The sequence below is a fragment of the Bacillus rossius genome, chromosome 8, assembly GCF_032445375.1.
Source record: "Bacillus rossius redtenbacheri isolate Brsri chromosome 8, Brsri_v3, whole genome shotgun sequence".
Classification (NCBI taxonomy): Eukaryota; Metazoa; Arthropoda; class Insecta; order Phasmatodea; family Bacillidae; genus Bacillus; species Bacillus rossius.
In genome coordinates this window covers 205,521-232,564 of record NC_086336.1, presented here as the reverse complement: position 1 = coordinate 232,564, position 27,044 = coordinate 205,521, and the positions used below count along the sequence as shown (strand labels likewise).

The 27,044-nt window shown below is 42.6% G+C and overlaps 2 protein-coding genes across 3 annotated transcripts in view; both read right to left on the bottom strand.

Annotated features, from left to right (window-relative positions):
• Positions 1 to 218: 218 nt before the first annotated feature.
• Positions 219 to 5,989, bottom strand: LOC134535416 (uncharacterized). Of its 2 annotated transcripts, none has more exons than XM_063374493.1 (2): positions 5,779 to 5,989; positions 219 to 1,491 (listed from the first exon to the last, which is right to left on the bottom strand). In XM_063374493.1, exons 1-2 carry the CDS (start codon positions 5,784 to 5,786, stop codon positions 1,137 to 1,139), a joined length of 363 nt encoding a protein of 120 aa, XP_063230563.1. In that variant the 5' UTR covers positions 5,787 to 5,989; the 3' UTR covers positions 219 to 1,136. The 2 variants fall into 2 exon arrangements, with proteins under 2 accessions (XP_063230563.1, XP_063230562.1); XM_063374492.1 differs by lacking the exon at positions 5,779 to 5,989 and adding an exon at positions 5,114 to 5,359.
• Positions 5,990 to 6,039: 50 nt separating this feature from the next.
• Positions 6,040 to 27,044, bottom strand: part of LOC134535415 (uncharacterized) — a 152,636-nt gene continuing 131,631 nt past the window's right edge. The window contains exons 4-6 of the mRNA XM_063374490.1: positions 9,985 to 10,193; positions 7,767 to 7,946; positions 6,040 to 6,204 (exon numbers count right to left, since the gene is read on the bottom strand). Of these exons, the coding sequence (XP_063230560.1) occupies positions 6,041 to 6,204; positions 7,767 to 7,946; positions 9,985 to 10,193 (553 nt within the window). The 3' untranslated portion in view covers position 6,040. The remainder of the gene's footprint in view (positions 6,205 to 7,766; positions 7,947 to 9,984; positions 10,194 to 27,044) is intronic.

The window sequence follows — 27,044 nt, the reverse complement described above, 5'->3', positions numbered from 1 at the left end:
GTTTCTGCGCTGTACAATAAAAATTTATTTTTACTATGTAGTAACCATTATTACATTTCGTCTTCAGTTTTATTGTGCAAGAGAAATATTGTATTTGTGAATATTCTATATGTTTAATTACAGTAGTTAAATATTTTTAAAATGTTGTTTGGAGTAAAATAAAAAAATAAATAATTTAAGTTTAAAAATATTTTCTTACAATAAATATTAATTGGTCTACTTTAAAATTTCTAGAATATAATATTTCAAATAACAGAAACATGTTACATTATTTAAAAAAACTCAAAAAGTGAAAATAAAAAACTAATTATGGACTACAAATACAGTTGTTATGGTACTTTTTAAGAAATTATGAAGAAATAGGTATACTTTAAAGCTGCATAATTAGACCATTTTCATTACAGTTTATAGTAAAACCACAGTTCAGAGACCTTTCAATTTTTTTAGAAACTATCTTTTTTATAAATTTGTACTTGTTTTAAAGCAGATTGAATTGCCATTATTTAAAGAAAATATAGAAAATATATAAGTAATAGAGTGAATGGTTTAGTAACATTTTTAACAAGAGCTATAGTTATTAACTTTTATAATCTTTAACAAGAAAACATTGAAGTGTATTTATTATATAAAACAACACAACAAAACTGTTATTTCGTTATTTCAATCCTGAGTATTTTCAGCTCTATTTAAGAAATAGTTTTTCTTAGTAACTATTCAATAATTTATTAATGCGAAAATATTTTGCTTAGAAAATTTAAACACATATCAGATTATAAGACAAAACATGATAAAGATTTATATGAGACTTGAACTTAAACAGAGATCATAATTATGCAAAGCCAATAATATGACTTCGCTTGATAAAAGTCTGATAAGAGTCTATATAAATTCAAAATTAAGAAAAAACTACATAAAAAAAAAGACACAAAAATGAAAAAATACATTGTACTAAAGCTGCGGCAATTAATTTGTCACTATCAAAACGGTGCAAACGTCATCAACATTGTTTTACTTTTTTTTTCTTCTCAAAAATTGGCTATAGCGTGGTTCCATACTTGTTACAGTAGGCTACAGTTAAAAAATAATCCGAAGATAGAAAAGCTATCGAAGAGTCGGAGACAGGAACAGAGTGACTGCTACAAGTGCGCCAGGATCTCCATCTCGCCGTCCAGAGGCTGCGGCGCGCAGCTGCTGGAGCCGGACACCGTCACGATCACCGGGCTCGCCTCGGCGTCGCTCTGCACGATGGTCACCACGTGGCCCCGCGGCTTGGAGCCCTTGCTCAGCGAGACGGCCAGAGAGTCGTCCTGCGGCGCCAGCTTGAAGCCGTCCGCACCCGTCACGCTGATCACGCTCACCACGGCGCCCGGCTCCGGCTCGCGGCTGTGCTGTGTGGCCGGGCGCGCCCCGGGCCGCGAGCTGGCCCTGGAGCAGTAGCTGGGCGGCCGGCTGTCCCCGGGCGCCTCCCCGCGCCGCAGCCCCAGCGGCGCCCTGCAACCACCACCCACGCTGCACCCCTGTGTAGCAGGCGCCCCACCTCGCCCCGCCCACAGCCGCGCAGTGGAGGGGGTAGCCACGTGACCTCCCTCCCCTCGCCGCAGCCCCAGCGGCGCCCTGCAACCAGCACCCGCGCTGCACCCCTGTGTAGCAGGCGCCCCACCTCGCCCCGCCCACAGCCGCGCAGTGGAGGGGGTAGCCACGTGACCTCCCTCCCCTCCGACCATCCAGAGCGGAGTAGGAGAGACCACGAGCTTCTGGATGGTCGGAGAACATACGGGAAGGCGACCCGAGGGGTATATAAACCCCCGAAGACCTGCCGCCGCCCTGCCTCGACCGCCACTCTGCCCCAACAAACACAGAAGTCCGGTATGGGACTTAACCTCTGCGAAGGGTAAGACGGACTTAGATATTTCTCGTCGTCAGTCGGACTTTGCCCATTTCGCAAAAAGCAATGCCGGAGGACGAGATAACCAGCGACTAAGGAAACTGCAAAATATTCACTAAAGTATACAAGAAACCGACAAATACAGGTCAAAACCTGTACTTCAATTCCAACAATCCAGACAATCACCAAAAATGGCATAAATCAGGCTCAAAATAACCGAAGCGAAACAATATATTCCGACAAAAAATCAGTTGCCAATAAACAAAATCCCTAAAAACACGAGGTCCAAGAAAATGGTCACCAACCAAGCATCTTAAAACAGCACATGAAAACCAACAATTCCCACATCACTGAACAAAAACGGCCGAAAAAACCAAGAGGTATATAGTTCTTCCCTATGGCCGTGGCTTCTCTCTGAAGCAATAAGATGACTGGGAAACAAAACACTTCTGAAGAACAGTTTTCAACTGCAATTTCAAAATCTAAAGAATGACCACAAGAGTAAAATCAGCCACATCCAAATGTCAATGTGAGAACTGTGTTTATCAGATACACAGTTAATATGAATGCATGTACATGGAATAAAATGACAGATCCCTTCAGCACTCATTAAAGAGCACAAAAGCAACATACAGAAGGGTGACAGGACATGCCTACTGTGTTCATATCTACTGGGGAGATCTATTTGTCGCGGTGTTGACCAATGGTTTTGTGCATCAGTATTTAATGTTCTTGTTGTAACTGTTTCGACGAAAACAGCCGAGTGCCCGCCCACTGTGTTAGTTTTCGCTGTCATATTTTTCTCACTAAATTCCTTCTACGGAATTGTGAGTGTGGACTAGGCATTTAACTTGTGACTCTTTCTCCATCTGTTTACGTATTAATATTTGTTGTCCCTTAGTGAGGGTTTTCTGTGACATACAGTGAAACCCACCCATGGCTTAAGTCCATAAAATTGTTTAACGTAAATTTTCCACATTTAAGAATTATTCAAAGACAGGTGTATGAAGTATTTTCAGTATACAATAAGTACAAACAATATTTAAGTATGATTATTCACTTCCAACAAACTACATTTACAATGCCATTTATTTGTTTCGAATGACGTTCCAACCAAAAACAAAATATTAAATTATATTCATATTTAAGTACACTCAAAACTAAAATTCAACGAAGGTTAGATATTTTTTTTAATAATATAAAAAAATTAAACCAAGAAATCACTTCATCTTCTCCACACAGTGAATATAATATACATAACGAAGCATTGGTGCGACCAAATGTCATTAAAAAAAAAAGATCTTACTAAACCCAACCAAGTTTTTCAATTCAGGATATTCGCTATCGCCGTGGTGTCGTGTCACAGCTCGGCCTACTAGCCTGGAGGGCTGGGAGGTGGATGCACTTCTGTGTGTTCACGAGCTCTCTGGGTTCCAGGGACCCCACAGATGCCACAGACTGACAGGCGCCATAAAGTACCCACTGGCGGAGTTTCTCCTCCAGTCTAATCCAGGTTAGCTGCCCGCTGGAGGCAGGGAGGGGGGGGGGGGAGAGTCTCCCGTTGTAGCGTCTCTCCGCGACCACTTTCAAGTCGCGATGAAATGGTGTATCCAGTTGCCCGCGCCCGGCAGGCCAGGCCAAACCAGTTCTGCCTGGCGCTGGTCCACCACAGATGACTGCGCGCTACGGACTGGCTTCCCGCTGCTTAGTTCCCCACCACAGAAAACCAATATACAGGCATTCGCAATCCATCCTATATGAAAAAACTCGCCGAGAAAAATCTATCTAGCACAAGCAAGCATTTATACAGTACGAATAAATGTTCCTCGAGAAAACGAAGGAAAAAAAAAAATGAATTCCCCATACACCAGCTCTAAATTATATAGAACCACCACACTCACACGTTAGCATGCGCATGCACTGCACCACTCGATATGACTCGAGAAACGAAAGAAAAAAAAACGAGAGTTCATTTTCTCAGTTACCAAAAAAGTAACTTTAAATATCCAAATAAAAAAGTCTACAATGCAATGCAAACATTGGTAATGCCTACAGAATACACACACACAGAAGAGTACAAATATAGATAATACTAGGAGGCATTATCATAGAATCCACGAATATCGTAGGAAAGTCTCGAACCTAAGACCTCTCGACAGAGAGGCTACCAACTCTTTCACCTGCAACTCCCCACTGGAGAAGTAACATACACCTCTAGGCAAGGCTGCAATATATATAGTGAAGCTGTTATATGTTGACATGAAATATACATACCTCTCGGAATAAGGGAAACAGAAGTGTTGAAAGCAAACGTGATGGGAAAAAAAAGTTGAAAAATATCATAGAAATCGTCACGCCAGCGAAATAGCGACAAAAGTTAAACCAGAGAGTAACGTATCTAATATTCTCATACATACACAATCTAAGGCCATTCGTTTCTTCAACTAAAGACTGGAGAAAGCGCGCTCGAAATGTACAATACCAGAAATATGTAATCCCCCCGGCGAGGAAATATTTCTCTTTTATCTGCAAGATGACAAATCGATATAAATCAAAGCTAAAATAAAACTTGTTCTGTTTCAATAATTATACTTCATTATTGGGCAACCATAAGGGTAACTGTATGCAATAACGCCATGGCTACAATAAGGCCTTTGTGTTTCTAGCGCTCGTACGTTGCTCCCACTCCTGTGTGGGGCAGTAGTAATCCTCACTAGATGAGGATTTAATCGAGTCATAACAGTTTTGAAAGTTGGTCACACAGGAATTTATGAAACTCTTCAGAAACTGCATTATTGCTACTAGCAGGTAATTTTAGATAATAAAATTTAAGTTGTTTTTAAATTATTGGCTCTATGTTAAGAATTTTATTGCTACGAATCTCGTACTTGACGCATATATATTTGACATGCCAGTAAAAACAAGCACTGCAAAGAAAATCAGAAAAAAATTAAGTAGTATAGGATAGCTGGTCCGGGTACAGATTCCAGGATGTATATTGTGGATGGGGTCAATGACCGACCGCTCTGACGTCACGACGGCCATTTTTGGTGTAAAATTTCAACAAAATTCTTCAAAAATGACTCAAAATAACGCAAAATTCTTTTAAAATGTCCCTATTTCGAGGGGAAAATTCCCCTTTTTAGGGAAAAAATTTCCCATATTTTCCTTTAAAAATTCAAACTAGAAGCCAGGTATATCTGCACTGGCACTCGGGATAAGGCTCACCTCAGCATGCCGCCCACATGGGAACGGTAGGTGGGCGGCGGTGACACAGTGTGACCCCCCGGGTGGTGGTCCACTAGCAGCTAGATGTAAGCCAGCCAGGTATATCTGCACTGGCACTCGGGATAAGGCTCACCTCAGCATGCCGCCCACATGGGAACGGTAGGTGGGCGGCGGTGACACAGTGTGACCCCCCGGGTGGTGGTCCACTAGCAGCTAGATGTAAGCCAGCCAGGTATATCTGCACTGGCACTCGGGATAAGGCTCACCTCAGCATGCCGCCCACATGGGAATGGTAGGTGGGCGGCGGTGACACAGTGTGACCCCCCGGGTGGTGGTCCACTAGCAGCTAGATGTAAGCCAGCCAGGTATATCTGCACTGGCACTCGGGATAAGGCTCACCTCAGCATGCCGCCCACATGGGAACGGTAGGTGGGCGGCGGTGACACAGTGTGACCCCCCGGGTGGTGGTCCACTAGCAGCTAGATGTAAGCCAGCCAGGTATATCTGCACTGGCACTCGGGATAAGGCTCACCTCAGCATGCCGCCCACATGGGAACGGTAGGTGGGCGGCGGTGACACAGTGTGACCCCCCGGGTGGTGGTCCACTAGCAGCTAGATGTAAGCCAGCCAGGTATATCTGCACTGGCACTCGGGATAAGGCTCACCTCAGCATGCCGCCCACATGGGAACGGTAGGTGGGCGGCGGTGACACCGTGTGACCCCCCGGGTGGTGGTCCACTAGCAGCTAGATGTAAGCCAGCCAGGTATATCTGCACTGGCACTCGGGATAAGGCTCACCTCAGCATGCCGCCCACATGGGAACGGTAGGTGGGCGGCGGTGACACAGTGTGACCCCCCGGGTGGTGGTCCACTAGCAGCTAGATGTAAGCCAGCCAGGTATATCTGCACTGGCACTCGGGATAAGGCTCACCTCAGCATGCCGCCCACATGGGAACGGTAGGTGGGCGGCGGTGACACCGTGTGACCCCCCGGGTGGCGGTCCAGGAGCAGAAGTCTCAGGCGGTACTCCTGCATGGACGCCTGGTAGGATGGCGGCGGCGGCCTGTACTGGAACTCCGGGTACATCATCGCTGCAACAAGCACAAGCCCCCTGAAGAAGGAAAGTCACGTGCCTTCCGGGCTGCGACTCTTGTGTGGCCGAGCTCTCAGTCGTACTTCGACGGCACCATCTCCTCTAAGGACTTGCTAATTGTAACTGCCTGGCAGTGAACACTTTAATATAAGGTCCACTGCTGGAGGAGGAACATGAATCTAGTGTGCAGCTTATTAGTATGCTTTTTCGGAGGACTGTCTACGAGACAGTTGACTTTTTTGATACCTTTTTTCCTTTCACTTTGTATATGCTTGTAAATTTGATTTAAAAAATGTTAATGCAGGATTGTATTTTGCAAATGCTGTTAAATTCGTTTTGAAACAATCTGGTGCTGGTTAAAAGTCGTTTGGCTTTTAAGGATAGCGCAGGCACCGCGAATTACGCAACGTGGCTCGAGACCTGGAGGAATTCAGGCATCACATTCACGGAGATTTAGAATTCTTCGAAGGTTTGGAAAATGAAATTGCTGTTTTGAGAAGATATATTTTAAATGTGGTAGACCCGTTTAATCTGTATCGGCATTAATAACTAGAAACAAAATATCGTTTTACAAAATCCAATATTATTGCAACATTTGGATAAGTTTGGCAAAATTGTACTGGTTAGTTTTTTCATGATTACTTTTCTATATTTGCTTAGAAAATTAGAAACTAAACCTTTCTGATCGGAAGTAGATGCTACATTTTTAGGTCACGCATGCATTGTTACCAAAGCTATATTTACATGTACCTTAAATAAATAAACAAGCCCAGTATTTTTGGCGGAACACCGGATAAAACACAATCGGAAAGAGATAGGGCACTTTCTCGCAACACGCACTCTAAGCAGTTCATATGAGAAAATGTTGTGCAGTTTTACCATATCGCTGTAGAAAGCGGATGGGAACAGGCAACCAGCTTACAGTCTCTCGAAAGGTGATTATGAAATACGAAAGGTGAAGAGGCTGCAGGGTGTATAAGAAGAAACAGCACTTTGGAAGGATGACTGTGAGGTCGGCCCGACATGAACAGCAGCCTCTGGGAGGCCTGAGCAGGGGAACGCAGGGTCACTAAGACCAGCGAGGCCAGGCAGAACATGAGACAAGGCCGGAACCTGCACACTCTGCTCTAACTGCTCCAGTTGCTCCAACTGACTACATTTGGTCTAACTTCACTTGGCTTCAAATGCTCCAAATGCTCCAAATGCTCCAAATGTTCCAAATGCTCCAAATGCTCCAAATGAATTTGGCTCCAATGACTCCAACTTATCCAACTACATTTGTCTCCAACTGCTCCAATGTCTTCAACTGCTTCAATTTATCCAACTGTATTTGACTCTAAGTGAGTTCAATTGCATTTTGTTTGAACTTGCCTCGATTTTGGAATGACTTAGTTATTACTCTCTATTTTGTTAAAAATTGGTGATTATTTTTATATCTTTAAGATAGAAGCACAAACATCTTAGAGGCTCCCCAAGCATATCATGTATGGCAGGAAGGCAATCGTGGATTATGAGCCCCGATGCCACGCCGCTCACCGTGATCAGCTCAATGCCACTCACCTGCGTAGGGGTGGTGGGGGCGTCCATACGAGGGTGGCAGACGAGGCACGAACCTCCTGTTCGGTTCAGCGTCGGCCTCTGAGCTGCTGCCCAGACCCAACATGGAGCGGCAGGAAGGGGCATCGTGTGCCGTGAGCCGCCACGCCACACCGCTCACTGTGATCAGCACAATGCCAACGCCTGCAAAAACCATAAGGCGACAATGTAACATTGTCATATGTTTTTCATTACTCACAAATGTGATCAATTCTCTTGTGAGAATATAATTGAGGGTTTTAGCAGTCTTCCAGTCGTAACTGCAGTGGCGCAGACTATTGCTCGCTGTGTCAACAATCTGCCATCTCACTTGCTAATTATAGTCACTAATCAAGAAAATCGAGTGTTGACCCGAGTTCGATAATTAAAGAGAAGAACGATGAAATGCTGAGGATTGCTTAGGATTCAGTGTGACAAGGTTATATTGTGTGACTCAGCAGCGCACTCTAGATGGTGAGTGTCATGTGGCACTAGCGCTCCTAGTAGCAAGCATTAAAGACAAAGATGGTGGTTGTACACTCTTTCAGATGACTTGTACTATATGCGACACTAGTATTTAAATAAAAGCTGAAAGATCAACCTTTAACAGGTTTTGCTATTAATAAAAATATATTACTATTTCGAATAGCGATAGATATAGATATATATATATATATAGATAAATATATCTATTTTATTTGGTTCTAAGTCTTATATATATATCTCGATGACCATGTGGTCAAAGGCCTAAGTTTTTAAATGGGTTCAACAGTTTGATCCCTAGCTACCGGAATCAGGATTTTATAAAACTATTTAAAATAATAAATCTGAGACTTGAGCGCTCCAGGCACCAGCGCCTGCCTGCGACATCTCACGCCTGGGGCGACACGGCAGTGCTGTCTGTGGCCTGCCAAGCCTTCAGTAGCCTGGGGCAGGGAGTGTGTCATCTGCTCCGGCAATAATAGGGGTTTGGCAACCAGTTGTTTGGATTCATTATGGTCGTTGTGCATCACCTACCTCTCGACGTCCCGATTCTCCTGATACCACACTGGCTGCCCTACATGACTACAGGTAAATGGAATGAGGGAACTTCAAAATGGTGGCCGGGAAAGCATTGCGATTGATGGTGATGGCAGATCAAGCACTACGTTCAGGAACTTGAATGTAGCACTATTCTGTAGTTTTAATCACTAGTACATTACTAGCACAATCTACACAATGCATACCTACTATTAATAACTATTTACAGGCATACTTGGGAAATTATTTATTTTTCTGAGGACTTATACATCTATGAAGATTGATGAGGTAAAGTCGTCCAAGATAATTGTCACGGTCATCTAAGATGGCAGCGGCGAATTCCAAATTCCAACGTTCAATCTGGTGTTCCACAATAACCCAAATAACATGTTTAGGGATTTACATGTTAAACTAGAACTTTACAGTGTAAACAAGGCCTCTCTCTGAGTAAGAATTGGTTTCACCTAATTTTTTTTTTTATGAAAAAAAAAAGGGATATTTTCATCTCCGAAAAAGGAAATTTTTCCCCGAAATAGAGAAATTTCGTGGTATAAATGAGAGAATTTAAGGTGTTTTAGGAGGTGAAAAAGGAATTTAAGAGTTCAAAGTCATCCAGAAGCTCCCGACTGTCAACCCTACAACCCAGTGTTCCTATACCAGCTACATACACCTAATAATGAAGTCTTAAGGACATTGCTGCCTAGTGGAAAAGCGTTGCCTGCAAGTGACTAACCGATAATGAGCAGAAACAAGGTTAAGTACTCGTGGTCATTCCTAATGGTGTCCAGCACTATGTCATGCATACCCACAAGGACTCAGTAATCACTAGGAAGGACACAGTGAGGTTCTATCTTGGCATCCAGAACTGTATCACCCAAGATCTGAAGAAATCCACCGAAAGTCTAACCGAAACTGAACAAGTAGAGGGGTAAAGGTTTTCTCGGCTGGTAGTCATCATACCACCAGGTAGGTGCAGCAGACACCCAATAGAGACTCACCGCTCATAAGGAAGGACACAATGACGGGCTAGCAACTACTGGTTCTCATAGAAACTAGCACCACGCCACCCAGGCAGGTGCAGCAGATACCCACAAGGGACTCACCGCTCATAAAGGACACAATGATGGGTTAGCAGCTACTACGCTACCCAGGTAGGTGCAGCAGACACACGACAGTGACTCACCGATCATGAGCAGTGACACTGTGAGGTGTTCGCGGCCACTGGTCCTCATGGCGCCCAGCACTGTGCCGACCACTGCACAGCAGATCCCCACGAAGGCTATCATCACAATGAACCACCTGATGGATACTGTCTGTGTCACGACTACACCACAACATGACTTGGGTTCTTCTTCCGGAGAGTAGTGGTGCCCCCGCGGTGACCTTTGAGACCTGCAACACAGGTGTTCGGTGCTTGTATTCACACCTACAGGGACACACTTAAGTACATGTCAGCAGAGTGGCCACATTGTACATCATGATGATGCAGCTTGTACCATGAAATACAGGTCTACTTAAAGTCACATGGATGTCAGCAGCACAAAGATACACACACACCAGTATGTGTGTGTGTTTCTGCATATGTGTGTGAGTGATTGCAAGTAGTATAGGAATGACGGTCCGGGCGCAGGCGCCAGGCGCTGGTGCCGGTGCCGGTGTCCGCCATCTTGGATTGTGACGTCACGGCGGCCATCTTGGATGGTTGTGACCTTGACCTTTGACCTTGACCTTGAATTTGATCCTCAAAAATCGCCAAAATCCGCCAAAATTGGGCAAAATTTGCCCAAAATTCCTCAAAAATCGCCAAAATTTCCATTTATGTGGAAAAAAGTTCCGCCAAAAAATCTCAAAAAATTCCACAAATTAAAAATTTCTCATTTCGAGGGAAAAATTTCCCGTTTCGAGGGAAAAATTCCCGTTTTTAGTCCTTAAAAATCCCAGCGGCTGAAAATTCCTAAAACTGGCTTAAGCATCCTTAACTCAAGCCTCAGTTAAGCCATTTCTAGGAATAAGGATACCATGACCGCCATCTTTAATTATGACGTCATCGTTACAATTTCCGTTACGGCCGCCATCTTTAAATTTATTATCCGATTTTAATGAAAAAAAATTTAAAATTCATAAAACAAATTAAATAATAAAATTTTTAATAAAATATTTAAAAAACAAACATTTACGACACGGAGCTCGGAGTCCTCGGTTCGAACCCGACGAGTGGAAAAAAAATAAAAATGGCGACCGATCCTTCCCCCGAGGTGGCTGCAGGCAGACTGACTCCCACCACTTTTTATCATCATCTAGTATGACGTCATGGCCGCCATCTTGTCTTCGATGCTGGAAGCCATCATCATTGTATCGTCGGCTAGAGTGCGCCGATGACATGTTAGTTTAATTCGTATCCGCAAGAGTGCAGTAATCATTTATTACTGTGACATCCGCCATCTTGTCATTTGGCCGCCATCTTGAAAATCCGTAATTATTTAGCTAGAAATTCGGGAAAAGTTCCAAAATTCATTAAATAAATCACTCATTAATTTACATATTGATTCGATCGATTCCCGTCCTCGGTTCGATACCCGATCGTTGCAATAATGTTTAATCTTATGTAAAAAAAATAATTTAAATAAACCATGTTCAACATTCTTAAAGAGACTTTAAATCCTCTACTACCACCATCCTATCAGACATCAAGACCACCATATTGGAAATGTGTAATTTTAATGCTAGAGATCCGGGAAAAAGTTCAGAAATCATTAAATAAATTTCCGATCAATATACTGATTAATTAGATCGACTAAGATCCTTGGTACGATCTAGGATGATGCAAAAAAAATTAAATATATCATCAATTTAACATAATAGTAACAGGTTCGAGGAATTAAACACCGCAAGTTCTTTTACAAACATAATATTTATTACATAATTTCTATTCTACTACAGGATCACTTACGAAAGCCAACAATCTTATAATCATTTAGTTCCGCAGCGGTGTGAAATGACTAATTCTTAGCTCCAATCGGTTTATACTAGACAGAGTCCAGCCAGAACCTTTACAGACATAGTCCACCTCTTCTTGACAGAGTTTCTGAATACCGTTTTTAACAGTTTGCTTCACATCGTTAGAACTGTAAATTACTGCAGCAGATGTCTTGAATGCACACTTCTTCACTTCGTCATCGAACGGATATGGCTTTCCATATATACAGTCCAACCACAAGTTATATTTCAAAGGTCCGTTTGTTGCTACATCATCAGTAAGCTGATTGATTATCTTCTGTCTGATATCGTCAAGAAAATTACAAATGTCCTTCGACTCACCGAACGTATTTAGATAATAGTAGTCTTTCAACGTTCCACGAAATGCAGACTGCGCCAAGTAGAAGCCATTATCGTTCACTTGTAATGCTACGAACACAGTCTTAGGTTTAGTTCCATGTTCATACGTCATAACAATCGGCTGCTGGGCATCTGTTTTTTTGGTTGTACGCTTTCGTGTCTCCAATCTAAAGCGAGGAGTCGAAATGTCGGCAGGTAGTTCAGCAGTAGGAGCACAGACTCCACCTTTACATTTTTTCGCATGATGTCGCAAACTGTCAATTCGAGTAAACCATTTAAGGCACTCATCACATCGAAACTTCATGCGAGAAGGATTCTTCGCGCATTTGCTCCGCTCATGTCTTCGTGCATCATGGTAAAATGCGAACGACGTATCACAGTAGCTGCAAGGATACCGTGGTGAATAAGACGATCCTTTCAGACCCGATCCAGATACAGGCGTTGCAACAGTAGTACCATTTCCAGGCATTCTCTTATGCACATCGATGCATCGTTGTTGCGCCGAAACCTTTACTTTCTGCCGCACAGCAGGACCTTTGCATGCCTTCATGTGCGTTTTCATATTATCTTTTCTGGCAAACTGCTTATGACATTTCTCACAAACAAACATTTTACGATATAGGTTCTTGGCACATTCGCTCCTCTCGTGTCGCCGAGCATTGCTGTTGTTTGAGAAAATCTTGTCACAGTAACAGCACCGATGTTCGCTAGTTGTCAAATCAGCATCCATTGAAGTCTCCATCGAGGTCGTATCGTCGATCGTCGTGGTTTCCTGCACATCCAGCTCAGTAGTCATTAAGCTATCTTCTGCTGGTGGTATCACATCTGTTGAAATCTCCTCCAATGTTGACATCGTCGTCGTTGCCAACGGGATCTGCTCCACCATTGTCGTCACTGTCGTCAAGGTTCCCGTAGACGATGATACAACGTCCATCGAGTTCGGCGTTAAAGTCGGTAAATATGCCATCGAGTTCTCAAGAACAGGTAATTACGCGACTTATTCACCAGATGAAATAATCTAGGTGATCCTTACACCGTCGACGACAGTAACAAACTGAGCGACCTGCTGTCTAGGACTCGCTTATATACATGCACCGGATGGAATAATACGCAAGTCAAATCAAGAACCACTTACTATAATACCAGAGTCAAAACAACATTAAAAATAGAAGGACCATCAACGAAAAGGCAGCACATTTGGAAGCACCGACAACGAAAAGGCAGCACCGACAACGAAAAGGCAGCACCGACAACGAAAAGGCAGCACCGACAACGAAAAGGCAGCACATTTGGAAGCACCGACAACGAAAAGGCAGCAGCGACAACGAAAAGGCAGCACATTTGGAAGCACCGACAACGAAAAGGCAGCACCGACAACGAAAAGGCAGCACATTTGGAAGCACCGACAACGAAAAGGCAGCACCGACAACGAAAAGGCAGCACATTTGGAAGCACCGACAAAGAAAAGGCAGCACCGCCAACGAAAAGGAAGCACATTTGGAAGCACCGACAAAGAAAAGGCAGCACCGCCAACGAAAAGGAAGCACATTTGGAAGCACCGACAACGAAAAGGCAGCACCGCCAAAAGAAAAGACAGCACATTTGGAAGCACCGACAACGAAAAGGAAGCACCATCAACGAAAAGGCCGCACCGCCAACGAAAAGGAAGCACATTTGGAAGCACCGGCAAAGAAAAGGCAGCACCGCCCACGAAAAGGAAGCACATTTGGAAGCACCGACAAAGAAAAGGCAGCACCGCCAACGAAAAGGCAGCACATTTGGAAGCACCGACAACGAAAAGGCAGCACCGACAACGAAAAGGCAGCACCGACAACGAAAAGGCAGCACCGACAACGAAAAGGCAGCACATTTGGAAGCACCGACAACGAAAAGGCAGCAGCGACAACGAAAAGGAAGCACATTTGGAAGCACCGACAACGAAAAGGCAGCACCATCGACGAAAAGGAAGCACATTAATTTGTCATTGACTGCAATATTCATTGGTTCCAATATTCATTGGCTCCAATATTCATTGGCTCCAATATTCAATGGCTCCAATATTCATTGACTCCAATATTCATTGGCTCCATCAGTCATTGACACCTACAGTCTTTTGGTTCCAAAAGTCTTTTGGCCCCAAATATATTAGGCTAGAATTCTTCGAGTCTAAGAGACTATGAGACCACATGGCTACGAGTCTAAAATGATCTAGCTGGTTACGAGTTATACATGGCTTGCGAGGCTACAGAGCTACGAAGTTTCTAGTACACAGGTTTACATGACTGCGAGGATACAGGACTACAAGTCTGCAAGAGTACTTGACTACGAAGGTACTCGTCTACATGACTCCAGTTACCGCATCTGTCTTCGACAGAATTTTCTCTTTTGCTCCAACTGCTCCATCAGCATTATGTTATAAGATTACAAGGCCTCTTGCTTACGTAGCTTCAAGTCTACGAGCCTCCAATGCATCATGACTACGAGACTACGAGCCATGAGGTTACGAGTCTATGCGATTGCGAGTCTTCTAGGTTACGTGATCGCGAGGCTATAGGACTACGAAGCTTCCAGAACGCATGGTTACGAGACTGCGAGGCTACAATTCTACGAGGTCCCAAGACATCCTGGCTACGCGACTACGAGCCATGAGGTTACGAGACTACGTGACTACGAATCTTCAAGTTTACGAGACTGCGAGGCTACAGAGCTACGAAGCCTCTAGAAAACGAGTTTACGTGACTGCAGGGATACAGGAATACAAGTTTGCATGAGTTCTTGACTACGAAGCTACTCGTCTACAAGGCTCCAATTGACACATCTGTCTTCGATGGAATTTTCTCTTTTGCTACATCTACGCCATCAGCATTATGTTATAAGATTACAAAGCTACTTGCTTACGTAGCTTCAAGTCTACGAGGCTCCAATACATCATGACTAAGAGACTACGAGCCATGAGGTTACGAGACTATGCGATTGCAAGTCTTCAAGGTTACGTCATCGCGAGGCTATAGGACTACGAAGCTTCCAGAACGCATGGTTACGAGAATGCATGACTAATTGGCCGCATGGCTACGAAACTTTATGTCTCTAACTGACTACAATAGCACTATTCAGTGGTGAGAGTTAATTTATTTCATGCAAAGGTACTTGCTGCAAGCAGTTCCGCTTTTCAACATCAGATGACGTCACGTTTTGCTTGCAGGTAAAATAATATTTATTTTATGCGGGATGCGGGTTGTTCACTATCGATCGCATAAGAAGAATGGCATCGATAGTCTTCAAGGAGAAGGAAGTTCGTCCTTCCTGCTAGTGCTTCTCAGATTTCTCACGGTCCGCCATATTGGATTGCGACGTCACGGCTGCCATCTTAGATGGGTGTGACTTTGACCTTTGACCGAAACCGCAGGAATGATCGCAAGCACTCGGATTAATCATCAAAATATTGATAAGAATAATCAGGAGCACACGGAGAAAACCATCATAATATTGGCAAGAATAATCAGGAGCACACAGAGAAAAACGACACACGTTTTCTTTGATATCATAAAAATAAATTAATAAAAAATTTAAAATAAAAACAAAAAATACATAAAATTCTGGCTTGTACTAGAACTCTATCTTTGCTCAACAATGATAAGTTTACAAGCTAGCAGAATCTGTTTATGTATTTTTTGTTTTTATTTTAAATTTTTTATTAATTTATTTTTATGATATCAAAGAAAACGTGTGTCGTTTTTCTCTGTGTGCTCCTGATTATTCTTGCCAATATTATGATGGTTTTCTCCGTGTGCTCCTGATTATTCTTATCAATATTTTGATGATTAATCCGAGTGCTTGCGATCATTCCTGCGGTTTCGGTCAAAGGTCAAAGTCACACCCATCTAAGATGGCAGCCGTGACGTCGCAATCCAATATGGCGGACCGTGAGAAATCTGAGAAGCACTAGCAGGAAGGACGAACTTCCTTCTCCTTGAAGACTATCGATGCCATTCTTCTTATGCGATCGATAGTGAACAACCCGCATCCCGCATAAAATAAATATTATTTTACCTGCAAGCAAAACGTGACGTCATCTGATGTTGAAAAGCGGAACTGCTTGCAGCAAGTACCTTTGCATGAAATAAATTAACTCTCACCACTGAATAGTGCTATTGTAGTCAGTTAGAGACATAAAGTTTCGTAGCCATGCGGCCAATTAGTCATGCATTCTCGTAACCATGCGTTCTGGAAGCTTCGTAGTCCTATAGCCTCGCGATGACGTAACCTTGAAGACTTGCAATCGCATAGTCTCGTAACCTCATGGCTCGTAGTCTCTTAGTCATGATGTATTGGAGCCTCGTAGACTTGAAGCTACGTAAGCAAGTAGCTTTGTAATCTTATAACATAATGCTGATGGCGTAGATGTAGCAAAAGAGAAAATTCCATCGAAGACAGATGTGTCAATTGGAGCCTTGTAGACGAGTAGCTTCGTAGTCAAGAACTCATGCAAACTTGTATTCCTGTATCCACGCAGTCACGTAAACTCGTTTTCTAGAGGCTTCGTAGCTCTGTAGCCTCGCAGTCTCGTAAACTTGAAGATTCGTAGTCACGTAGTCTCGTAACCTCATGGCTCGTAGTCGCGTAGCCAGGATGTCTTGGGACCTCGTAGAATTGTAGCCTCGCAGTCTCGTAACCATGCGTTCTGGAAGCTTCGTAGTCCTATAGCCTCGCGATCACGTAACCTAGAAGACTCGCAATCGCATAGACTCGTAACCTCATGGCTCGTAGTCTCGTAGTCATGATGCATTGGAGGCTCGTAGACTTGAAGCTACGTAAGCAAGAGGCCTTGTAATCTTATAACATAATGCTGATGGAGCAGTTGGAGCAAAAGAGAAAATTCTGTCGAAGACAGATGCGGTAACTGGAGTCATGTAGACGAGTACCTTCGTAGTCAAGTACTCTTGCAGACTTGTAGTCCTGTATCCTCGCAGTCATGTAAACCTGTGTACTAGAAACTTCGTAGCTCTGTAGCCTCGCAAGCCATGTATAACTCGTAACCAGCTAGATCATTTTAGACTCGTAGCCATGTGGTCTCATAGTCTCTTAGACTCGAAGAATTCTAGCCTAATATATTTGGGGCCAAAAGACTTTTGGAACCAAAAGACTGTAGGTGTCAATGACTGATGGAGCCAATGAATATTGGAGTCAATGAATATTGGAGCCATTGAATATTGGAGCCAATGAATATTGGAGCCAATGAATATTGGAACCAATGAATATTGCAGTCAATGACAAATTAATGTGCTTCCTTTTCGTCGATGGTGCTGCCTTTTCGTTGTCGGTGCTTCCAAATGTGCTTCCTTTTCGTTGTCGCTGCTGCCTTTTCGTTGTCGGTGCTTCCAAATGTGCTGCCTTTTCGTTGTCGGTGCTGCCTTTTCGTTGTCGGTGCTGCCTTTTCGTTGTCGGTGCTGCCTTTTCGTTGTCGGTGCTTCCAAATGTGCTGCCTTTTCGTTGGCGGTGCTGCCTTTTCTTTGTCGGTGCTTCCAAATGTGCTTCCTTTTCGTGGGCGGTGCTGCCTTTTCTTTGCCGGTGCTTCCAAATGTGCTTCCTTTTCGTTGGCGGTGCGGCCTTTTCGTTGATGGTGCTTCCTTTTCGTTGTCGGTGCTTCCAAATGTGCTGTCTTTTCTTTTGGCGGTGCTGCCTTTTCGTTGTCGGTGCTTCCAAATGTGCTTCCTTTTCGTTGGCGGTGCTGCCTTTTCTTTGTCGGTGCTTCCAAATGTGCTTCCTTTTCGTTGGCGGTGCTGCCTTTTCTTTGTCGGTGCTTCCAAATGTGCTGCCTTTTCGTTGTCGGTGCTGCCTTTTCGTTGTCGGTGCTTCCAAATGTGCTGCCTTTTCGTTGTCGGTGCTGCCTTTTCGTTGTCGGTGCTTCCAAATGTGCTGCCTTTTCGTTGTCGCTGCTGCCTTTTCGTTGTCGGTGCTTCCAAATGTGCTGCCTTTTCGTTGTCGGTGCTGCCTTTTCGTTGTCGGTGCTGCCTTTTCGTTGTCGGTGCTGCCTTTTCGTTGTCGGTGCTTCCAAATGTGCTGCCTTTTCGTTGATGGTCCTTCTATTTTTAATGTTGTTTTGACTCTGGTATTATAGTAAGTGGTTCTTGATTTGACTTGCGTATTATTCCATCCGGTGCATGTATATAAGCGAGTCCTAGACAGCAGGTCGCTCAGTTTGTTACTGTCGTCGACGGTGTAAGGATCACCTAGATTATTTCATCTGGTGAATAAGTCGCGTAATTACCTGTTCTTGAGAACTCGATGGCATATTTACCGACTTTAACGCCGAACTCGATGGACGTTGTATCATCGTCTACGGGAACCTTGACGACAGTGACGACAATGGTGGAGCAGATCCCGTTGGCAACGACGACGATGTCAACATTGGAGGAGATTTCAACAGATGTGATACCACCAGCAGAAGATAGCTTAATGACTACTGAGCTGGATGTGCAGGAAACCACGACGATCGACGATACGACCTCGATGGAGACTTCAATGGATGCTGATTTGACAACTAGCGAACATCGGTGCTGTTACTGTGACAAGATTTTCTCAAACAACAGCAATGCTCGGCGACACGAGAGGAGCGAATGTGCCAAGAACCTATATCGTAAAATGTTTGTTTGTGAGAAATGTCATAAGCAGTTTGCCAGAAAAGATAATATGAAAACGCACATGAAGGCATGCAAAGGTCCTGCTGTGCGGCAGAAAGTAAAGGTTTCGGCGCAACAACGATGCATCGATGTGCATAAGAGAATGCCTGGAAATGGTACTACTGTTGCAACGCCTGTATCTGGATCGGGTCTGAAAGGATCGTCTTATTCACCACGGTATCCTTGCAGCTACTGTGATACGTCGTTCGCATTTTACCATGATGCACGAAGACATGAGCGGAGCAAATGCGCGAAGAATCCTTCTCGCATGAAGTTTCGATGTGATGAGTGCCTTAAATGGTTTACTCGAATTGACAGTTTGCGACATCATGCGAAAAAATGTAAAGGTGGAGTCTGTGCTCCTACTGCTGAACTACCTGCCGACATTTCGACTCCTCGCTTTAGATTGGAGACACGAAAGCGTACAACCAAAAAAACAGATGCCCAGCAGCCGATTGTTATGACGTATGAACATGGAACTAAACCTAAGACTGTGTTCGTAGCATTACAAGTGAACGATAATGGCTTCTACTTGGCGCAGTCTGCATTTCGTGGAACGTTGAAAGACTACTATTATCTAAATACGTTCGGTGAGTCGAAGGACATTTGTAATTTTCTTGACGATATCAGACAGAAGATAATCAATCAGCTTACTGATGATGTAGCAACAAACGGACCTTTGAAATATAACTTGTGGTTGGACTGTATATATGGAAAGCCATATCCGTTCGATGACGAAGTGAAGAAGTGTGCATTCAAGACATCTGCTGCAGTAATTTACAGTTCTAACGATGTGAAGCAAACTGTTAAAAACGGTATTCAGAAACTCTGTCAAGAAGAGGTGGACTATGTCTGTAAAGGTTCTGGCTGGACTCTGTCTAGTATAAACCGATTGGAGCTAAGAATTAGTCATTTCACACCGCTGCGGAACTAAATGATTATAAGATTGTTGGCTTTCGTAAGTGATCCTGTAGTAGAATAGAAATTATGTAATAAATATTATGTTTGTAAAAGAACTTGCGGTGTTTAATTCCTCGAACCTGTTACTATTATGTTAAATTGATGATATATTTAATTTTTTTTGCATCATCCTAGATCGTACCAAGGATCTTAGTCGATCTAATTAATCAGTATATTGATCGGAAATTTATTTAATGATTTCTGAACTTTTTCCCGGATCTCTAGCATTAAAATTACACATTTCCAATATGGTGGTCTTGATGTCTGATAGGATGGTGGTAGTAGAGGATTTAAAGTCTCTTTAAGAATGTTGAACATGGTTTATTTAAATTATTTTTTTTACATAAGATTAAACATTATTGCAACGATCGGGTATCGAACCGAGGACGGGAATCGATCGAATCAATATGTAAATTAATGAGTGATTTATTTAATGAATTTTGGAACTTTTCCCGAATTTCTAGCTAAATAATTACGGATTTTCAAGATGGCGGCCAAATGACAAGATGGCGGATGTCACAGTAATAAATGATTACTGCACTCTTGCGGATACGAATTAAACTAACATGTCATCGGCGCACTCTAGCCGACGATACAATGATGATGGCTTCCAGCATCGAAGACAAGATGGCGGCCATGACGTCATACTAGATGATGATAAAAAGTGGTGGGAGTCAGTCTGCCTGCAGCCACCTCGGGGGAAGGATCGGTCGCCATTTTTATTTTTTTTCCACTCGTCGGGTTCGAACCGAGGACTCCGAGCTCCGTGTCGTAAATGTTTGTTTTTTAAATATTTTATTAAAAATTTTATTATTTAATTTGTTTTATGAATTTTAAATTTTTTTTCATTAAAATCGGATAATAAATTTAAAGATGGCGGCCGTAACGGAAATTGTAACGATGACGTCATAATTAAAGATGGCGGTCATGGTATCCTTATTCCTAGAAATGGCTTAACTGAGGCTTGAGTTAAGGATGCTTAAGCCAGTTTTAGGAATTTTCAGCCGCTGGGATTTTTAAGGACTAAAAACGGGAATTTTTCCCTCGAAACGGGAAATTTTTCCCTCGAAATGAGAAATTTTTAATTTGTGGAATTTTTTGAGATTTTTTGGCGGAACTTTTTTCCACATAAATGGAAATTTTGGCGATTTTTGAGGAATTTTGGGCAAATTTTGCCCAATTTTGGCGGATTTTGGCGATTTTTGAGGATCAAATTCAAGGTCAAGGTCAAAGGTCAAGGTCACAACCATCCAAGATGGCCGCCGTGACGTCACAATCCAAGATGGCGGACACCGGCACCGGCACCAGCGCCTGGCGCCTGCGCCCGGACCGTCATTCCTATACTACTATTGCATAGGTGTGTTAATGCATGCTCATGTGTGTGTGTGTGTGTGGGTGTGCAGAGTCTTAACACATTATAAATTATAACATTTTCTCCTCCCTGGGTATTGCTTTTTATGAGAGGGATACTGTTTTTGGCATGTTTGTTTGGTTTGAGTAACTGAAATGTGTGTGTATGCGAGTCATTCAAAAATTTTTGACTTGAGACGATTCAAAATAGTTAAAATGCAGTAATGGTCATTACTTTCAATAGACAACTTACAAATTAGTGACACAAATATTTAAACAACTAGATACAAAACTCGTAAATATACTGAGACAAATACTTAAAAACTGTTGTATTATAGGGAAATTAATAATTTATTAAGTAATATTACCATTCTACCTATCCCCACTACTATTAAATTCACGGAACACTCTCGTTAAAAGTTGTCCCACCGAGACCATGCTTGTCACTAACATGGCTCCCACTGGTATCCCCATCTCCGCACGAGACATACGGCAATGACCAGCTTCTGTGTTCCAACACCCTCTCGGAATATTTCTCGTGGACCGCCTCTGAGACAAACTTCGCACACAACTCACACAGGAGCCATCATTCACATTCGAGCCGACAAAAGAACATCGTTAAGAGATGCGGGTGCTCTCAGAGGCGTCCCACACAACAATCCCCTTCATTATGTAACAAAAGAAGCTGTAGGGATGGACCATTACCGCCCCTCCCTGCTCGCAAGAGAGAACACCTGTCCTCTCCCAAGACATCATAGTCAACTAAGATAACGATTCAATATAAAGCTTCCACATACCAACATACCAAACACTCCAGCGACCAAATTCCCATATACCATAACTGTTAAATATATGTGAAATGACATTCCCCAACACACACACAACAATGATATTATTACAAAACCATACATTTACAGCCATCAAGATAACACAAAACCAGCTACTGTGGCACTACCAACCTTCCAACTTCTCAACTAACTGTGACATCATTCAAGATGGCCGATACAAAATGGACGACAACAGCGACACCTACCTCCCAAATTCTCAACTAAGTCCAGCAGAAAATTAAAACATAACAATTTGTAGGAAAGAGGGGGAAGGTGAAGAGGGGAAACAGGGGTGAGGTGGTGAGGAGGGGGAGTACACTTGTCACGTACACCAATAAACCAACAGAAATAAAATTCAATAACTAATAAATACTGGGCTTAGCCCACACTGGGGGAGGGTTCGATGGTAGATGGAGGGGGTGTGATGTAGGCGGTGGGGGAGGGAGAGAGAACAATAGAACAAATGATTGATGACTGACAAGGGGGAGAGGAGAGGAATTATTTATGAATGACAGGGTAAAAGGGAGGGGGAGGGGTGACAGTGATTAATTACCTAATTTGCATAGCCTTTGTGTGGGGCAGAGCCAAGTAGCCTAAATGAGGGGGAGCTGCAGAAACGTGTTAATCAAGCCCTAACCCAATATGCCAACACGTGTATAACAGGCCACAAGTCCCCCAATTGAAAGTGCAAAAGGAGATTGGAAACTTCATTGCACAAGGCAGATCAAACCACAACAGAATTTCAATGGATGGTTCTAAACCAAAATTTTGAGAGAAAAAAAAATTGAAATAATTTAAGGCTGCCCAAAAGTTAAATACGTGTCATGTGCTGTCTTCATACTGTACATAGCTACAACTCACAGGCTCTGCGCAAGCGTGGAGGGATAGTTCCTGGAGACAGGTAAGAGGGCCAAGGACGGAGAGCCCCCGCTGGGCGTAAGTGACCGAGGCTTGGTGCGCTGTGAGCAACTCCCTCCTCCCCTGCTCTACTCCTCCCACTCCGTGAGCGAGGCTTGCACTACTCGCCGGCGATAGTAACTATCGCATACCAGTCTGGCGCAGACCTTCAGCCCACCGCAACAAGACCTGCCACCCCGCGCCTGGACCACCTAGAGATACTATTCATTATGTTTTCATAACGTATTAGAAAAGCAAACACGGCAATGCGTCGCGCTGTTCAGTGCTACTGTCAGCGGAACGAATGGTAGACAGCTGTGTCTTCCTTCTCCCTCTCACACCTCAAAGGCCACGGAAGTGTGTGCGCTAGCCACCAGAGCGCAGCACGAGCGCCAGCTGTTGCCGAACCGAGCGTCTCTCCCTACTTCCTGTTACACATTCCCTCCGCGTCCACCGAGTGCCGCGTGTTGGGGGCCCAGACGCCGCACATCAGCCGTGCTGTTTTACAATGAAACACTGAGGCTGAAGCATACTACAACAGCAACGGTCAGGCATCTTGTCAGCATGTGTAAGTTGCGCGCCGTGTCGAGTGCGAAAGTGGCTCAAGTTACAACAGGCAAGGTGGTGAGGCCAGTAGGCAATATACAAAACAGTACTGTGACTTTGGATAAACATAGTCATGATTTTATGGGTCAAGTTCAGGCACTTGAAAACAGACGACCATCAGCTGTAAGAACTGCTGTGGGAAAAACTCGGTGCAGCGAACGCTGCAGAACATGCTCCTAATGTAGGCAGTCAGGAATGCAAAAAACATTACAAATGCTACCTAGGCTGGCAGGCCTGCATGTTTTCAATGCAGGAAACCTAGCCAGTTAAGAATGGTTTTGTTGTTTTAATCAACTTTACCAGAGAGAAAATATAAATATTTAAATAAATAGTTCGCGCCACCAGCAGAAGAAACAGCTTCTAGTGAACTCAGGGGTAACGAGCCTACAAAAATGCATTTGCGGTAGTCTTACACTCATTTAGGTATATTTCAAAGAAATACTACCTATTATTATCGTTACCATGGCATGACTTCCAAATTTTATTATATAGTTTTTCGTTTCATGGTCCATAGACCAAAAGCCTTCGTCAACTATATATGATTTTATGGACGCAATAACTGCCGTAATTTTTAAAAAATCACATCCAAACTTATATATAAAATCTAGAAGTGGAGAATCTCGGTCGAATTCCTTAATGGGCAATATCCTACCAAAGGGGGAGAGATGGGAAAGGTTTTTTTTTTTCAAAATCATAAAATGGCTATGACTTCAATAATATGACCAATATCACATCAATTTTAACATTATAATTCGTAGGACTAATACCAAAAACTTATGTCTAAATAAATTTGGGATACCTACGTCTAACCATTACTGCAAGGGGTTGAAAAAACCTGGGGTTGAAATAAGAAAATAAATAAAACTTCCCTAGCAAGTACTCAATCGAATCAATATTTATTTTTGTATAGCTTTTAAAATATTTTTAAAAACTTTTCTAAAGTAAACTTTATGTAACAAACCATTACTGCAAGGGGTGGATATAACAAGGGTAGAAAGACAAAAATATGTAATTACTTTTTTTAAATAGATGCACTATTAAATCCGTTATAATTTATTGTGAAACTCCTATACTTTATCTAAAACCTTTGGCTGAAACAATTTTTCATGAAACTAACTATATTACCGAAAAACAGGAGTTGAAAATTAAAAAAAAACAAAAAAAAAAACAGGGGTTTAAACTAAAAAAAATAGTAATTCTTCCTTAGTATGAAATGCGGTAGAATTTCATTTTAATTTGTCTTAATATTATCTTAAACCTTATTAAAAAGAAAAATTTTATACGACCACGTATTAGCGCAAGAAGTTAAATATAGTGTTTGAAGGTGAAAAATAACCACGTAACTACCTTAGTAGACATTATATGAAATTCGTTAAGCTATTCAATGCTGGATGCATTGAGTTAAACACTTTCAAAATATTTTCGCTGCACAAAATAGGAGAATATATTTAATAATTGATGTTGGAATATTGGAGAACACTTATAGGATGTGATGTATGAGGAACGTTCCGCAATTAAGTTTCGCAGTTTTTTCCCCACAACACGGAAACTTTATTGCTAAAAACAATACACCATGGCATCATGAACTATACACCGACACTGAGACATCTGTCACTCTGGCAGTGTCTCGCAAGAGACGTCCCTGGAGCGGCTGTCATTGGGCGCACCTCCACTGGCGACCACGTGGCGTGTGCCCGCATGAGGGAAGCCTTCTTTTCACACACGAGAGAGCCAAACGCCCGATCGTGCATCTTCGGGTTTTTTTTTTGTTCATTGTAAAAGGTTAGGTTAGCTACATTATAAATACTTTAAAACATTGTGGACGGTTGATTTGGTTAGGATAGCTACATTAAAGATACTGTGAAATCATGTAAACGGTTTGCTAGCACTGGATAGCTACATATTAAAAAGTTATTTGCTAAGCAACCATAAAATGATTTTACGGTATTTGTTAATGTAGCTATACTTACCTGATATAACCAACCATCCACAATGTTTGAAAGTATTTATAATGTAGCTAACCTATCCCCGCAAAATTAAATGCCACACCGGTTTATACAATGAGATGGAACGGAAGGAAAATGAACTGCGGGTGTGTCTCTCTCGCCTGTGAAGAGAAGGCTTGCAACCCGCATAGCGCTGCTGCTACTCTCTTCTGCGGCGCTCTGCGCATGCGTGGTTCCTCCTACCTGGCGCTGCTTCCGGGCGACTGCTACACCTGTTACATCATCTGCTGTGCAACTTACTTTCGGAACGTCCCTCGCACATCAAGTTCTTAAAATGTTCCAGGAGTTTGTAGAAGTTTCCAAACATTTCCAGAAGAAGTAGATATTATCTTTGAAAGATTTGTGCAATGGGAGTGCATGGCTTGATGTAGGCTTTTGGACATACGCCATTGCTGAGCACATGTTTGTTTGCAGAAGAAAACTACAAAAAAAAAAAAAAAAGACAAAAAACACAAATTAAGTAAAAATTGCTGTTGTCAGGATTTAACGCCACACAATATTCCACAACAGGAATATGGCCAACAATAGTTTTTTGGAAAACTATTGTATTTGTTTCGTCTTTTCGTTTTGCTGTGTTTTTTTGTCTCGTTTCAACTGTTGTGTTGAATTTTTTTGGGTTAGGAATTTTTTTTGTACTGTCATCATTTGTGGGGGTTTTTTCGTTCTGTTAGTCCATTTTTCTTTGTTTTTTCCTTGTTTATTGACCATATTCCTGTTGTGGAATATTGTGTGGCGTTAAATCCTGACAACAGCAATTTTTGCTTAATTTGTGTGTTTTTTTTTCTTCTGCAGACATACATGTGCTAAGCAATGGCGTATGTCCAAAAGCCTACATCAAGTCAAGAAGTAGATACTTCGAAGTCTACCCACACCTATAGGCTGTGCCGAAAGGGATTTTTTTTTAATTCACAGCTATGCTGTAGTATCAATAGTGACCATATAGTTTATACCTAAAATATTATGGTGAGTAACATAACCTAAAATTGTAACAAAGATGTTGGTTCAGAATCAAATTATTCCCACATGATACCATTGCAATGGAAAATCGGGTGGGGGGGGGGGGGGGATAGAGCTGGTGAATGCTTCAGTAATTGAAATTTTTACGGTGTGATTTTCCAGACTCCTAGTTGCACGCGTTTGTTATCGTCGCTCTTTCTCGCTGCTTTCCAAGTCCTTCACTTGTTTAGTTTAAACATCTATTACCTACGCTAAGATTAAGAACATCGATTCAACACTTTCGTTGTTAATATCGCTCTCATTAGTGGTTATATATTCCAATCGGGAAATATGACTACTGTATTCTGCTTCGGTGTTCACTGTCAAAATAATTAAATCTTATTTTATTGTTATAAGTCGATCAAAACATTTTTGCTGAGATAGTAAAACTGATACAAAAACGTTTCCGCCAGATGCGGTCAATTTATTTTCTACTGCACACTTCTCGTGAATTCCAGCATCACAATTACCCAAACAAGAAATAAAATTTGTCTTCATAAAATGGCTTACAAAACACAGGAAATGTGTTTACGCTGGCGGGCAAAAACTCTGCAATGGCGCACACACGCGTGGTTTTACTGAGCG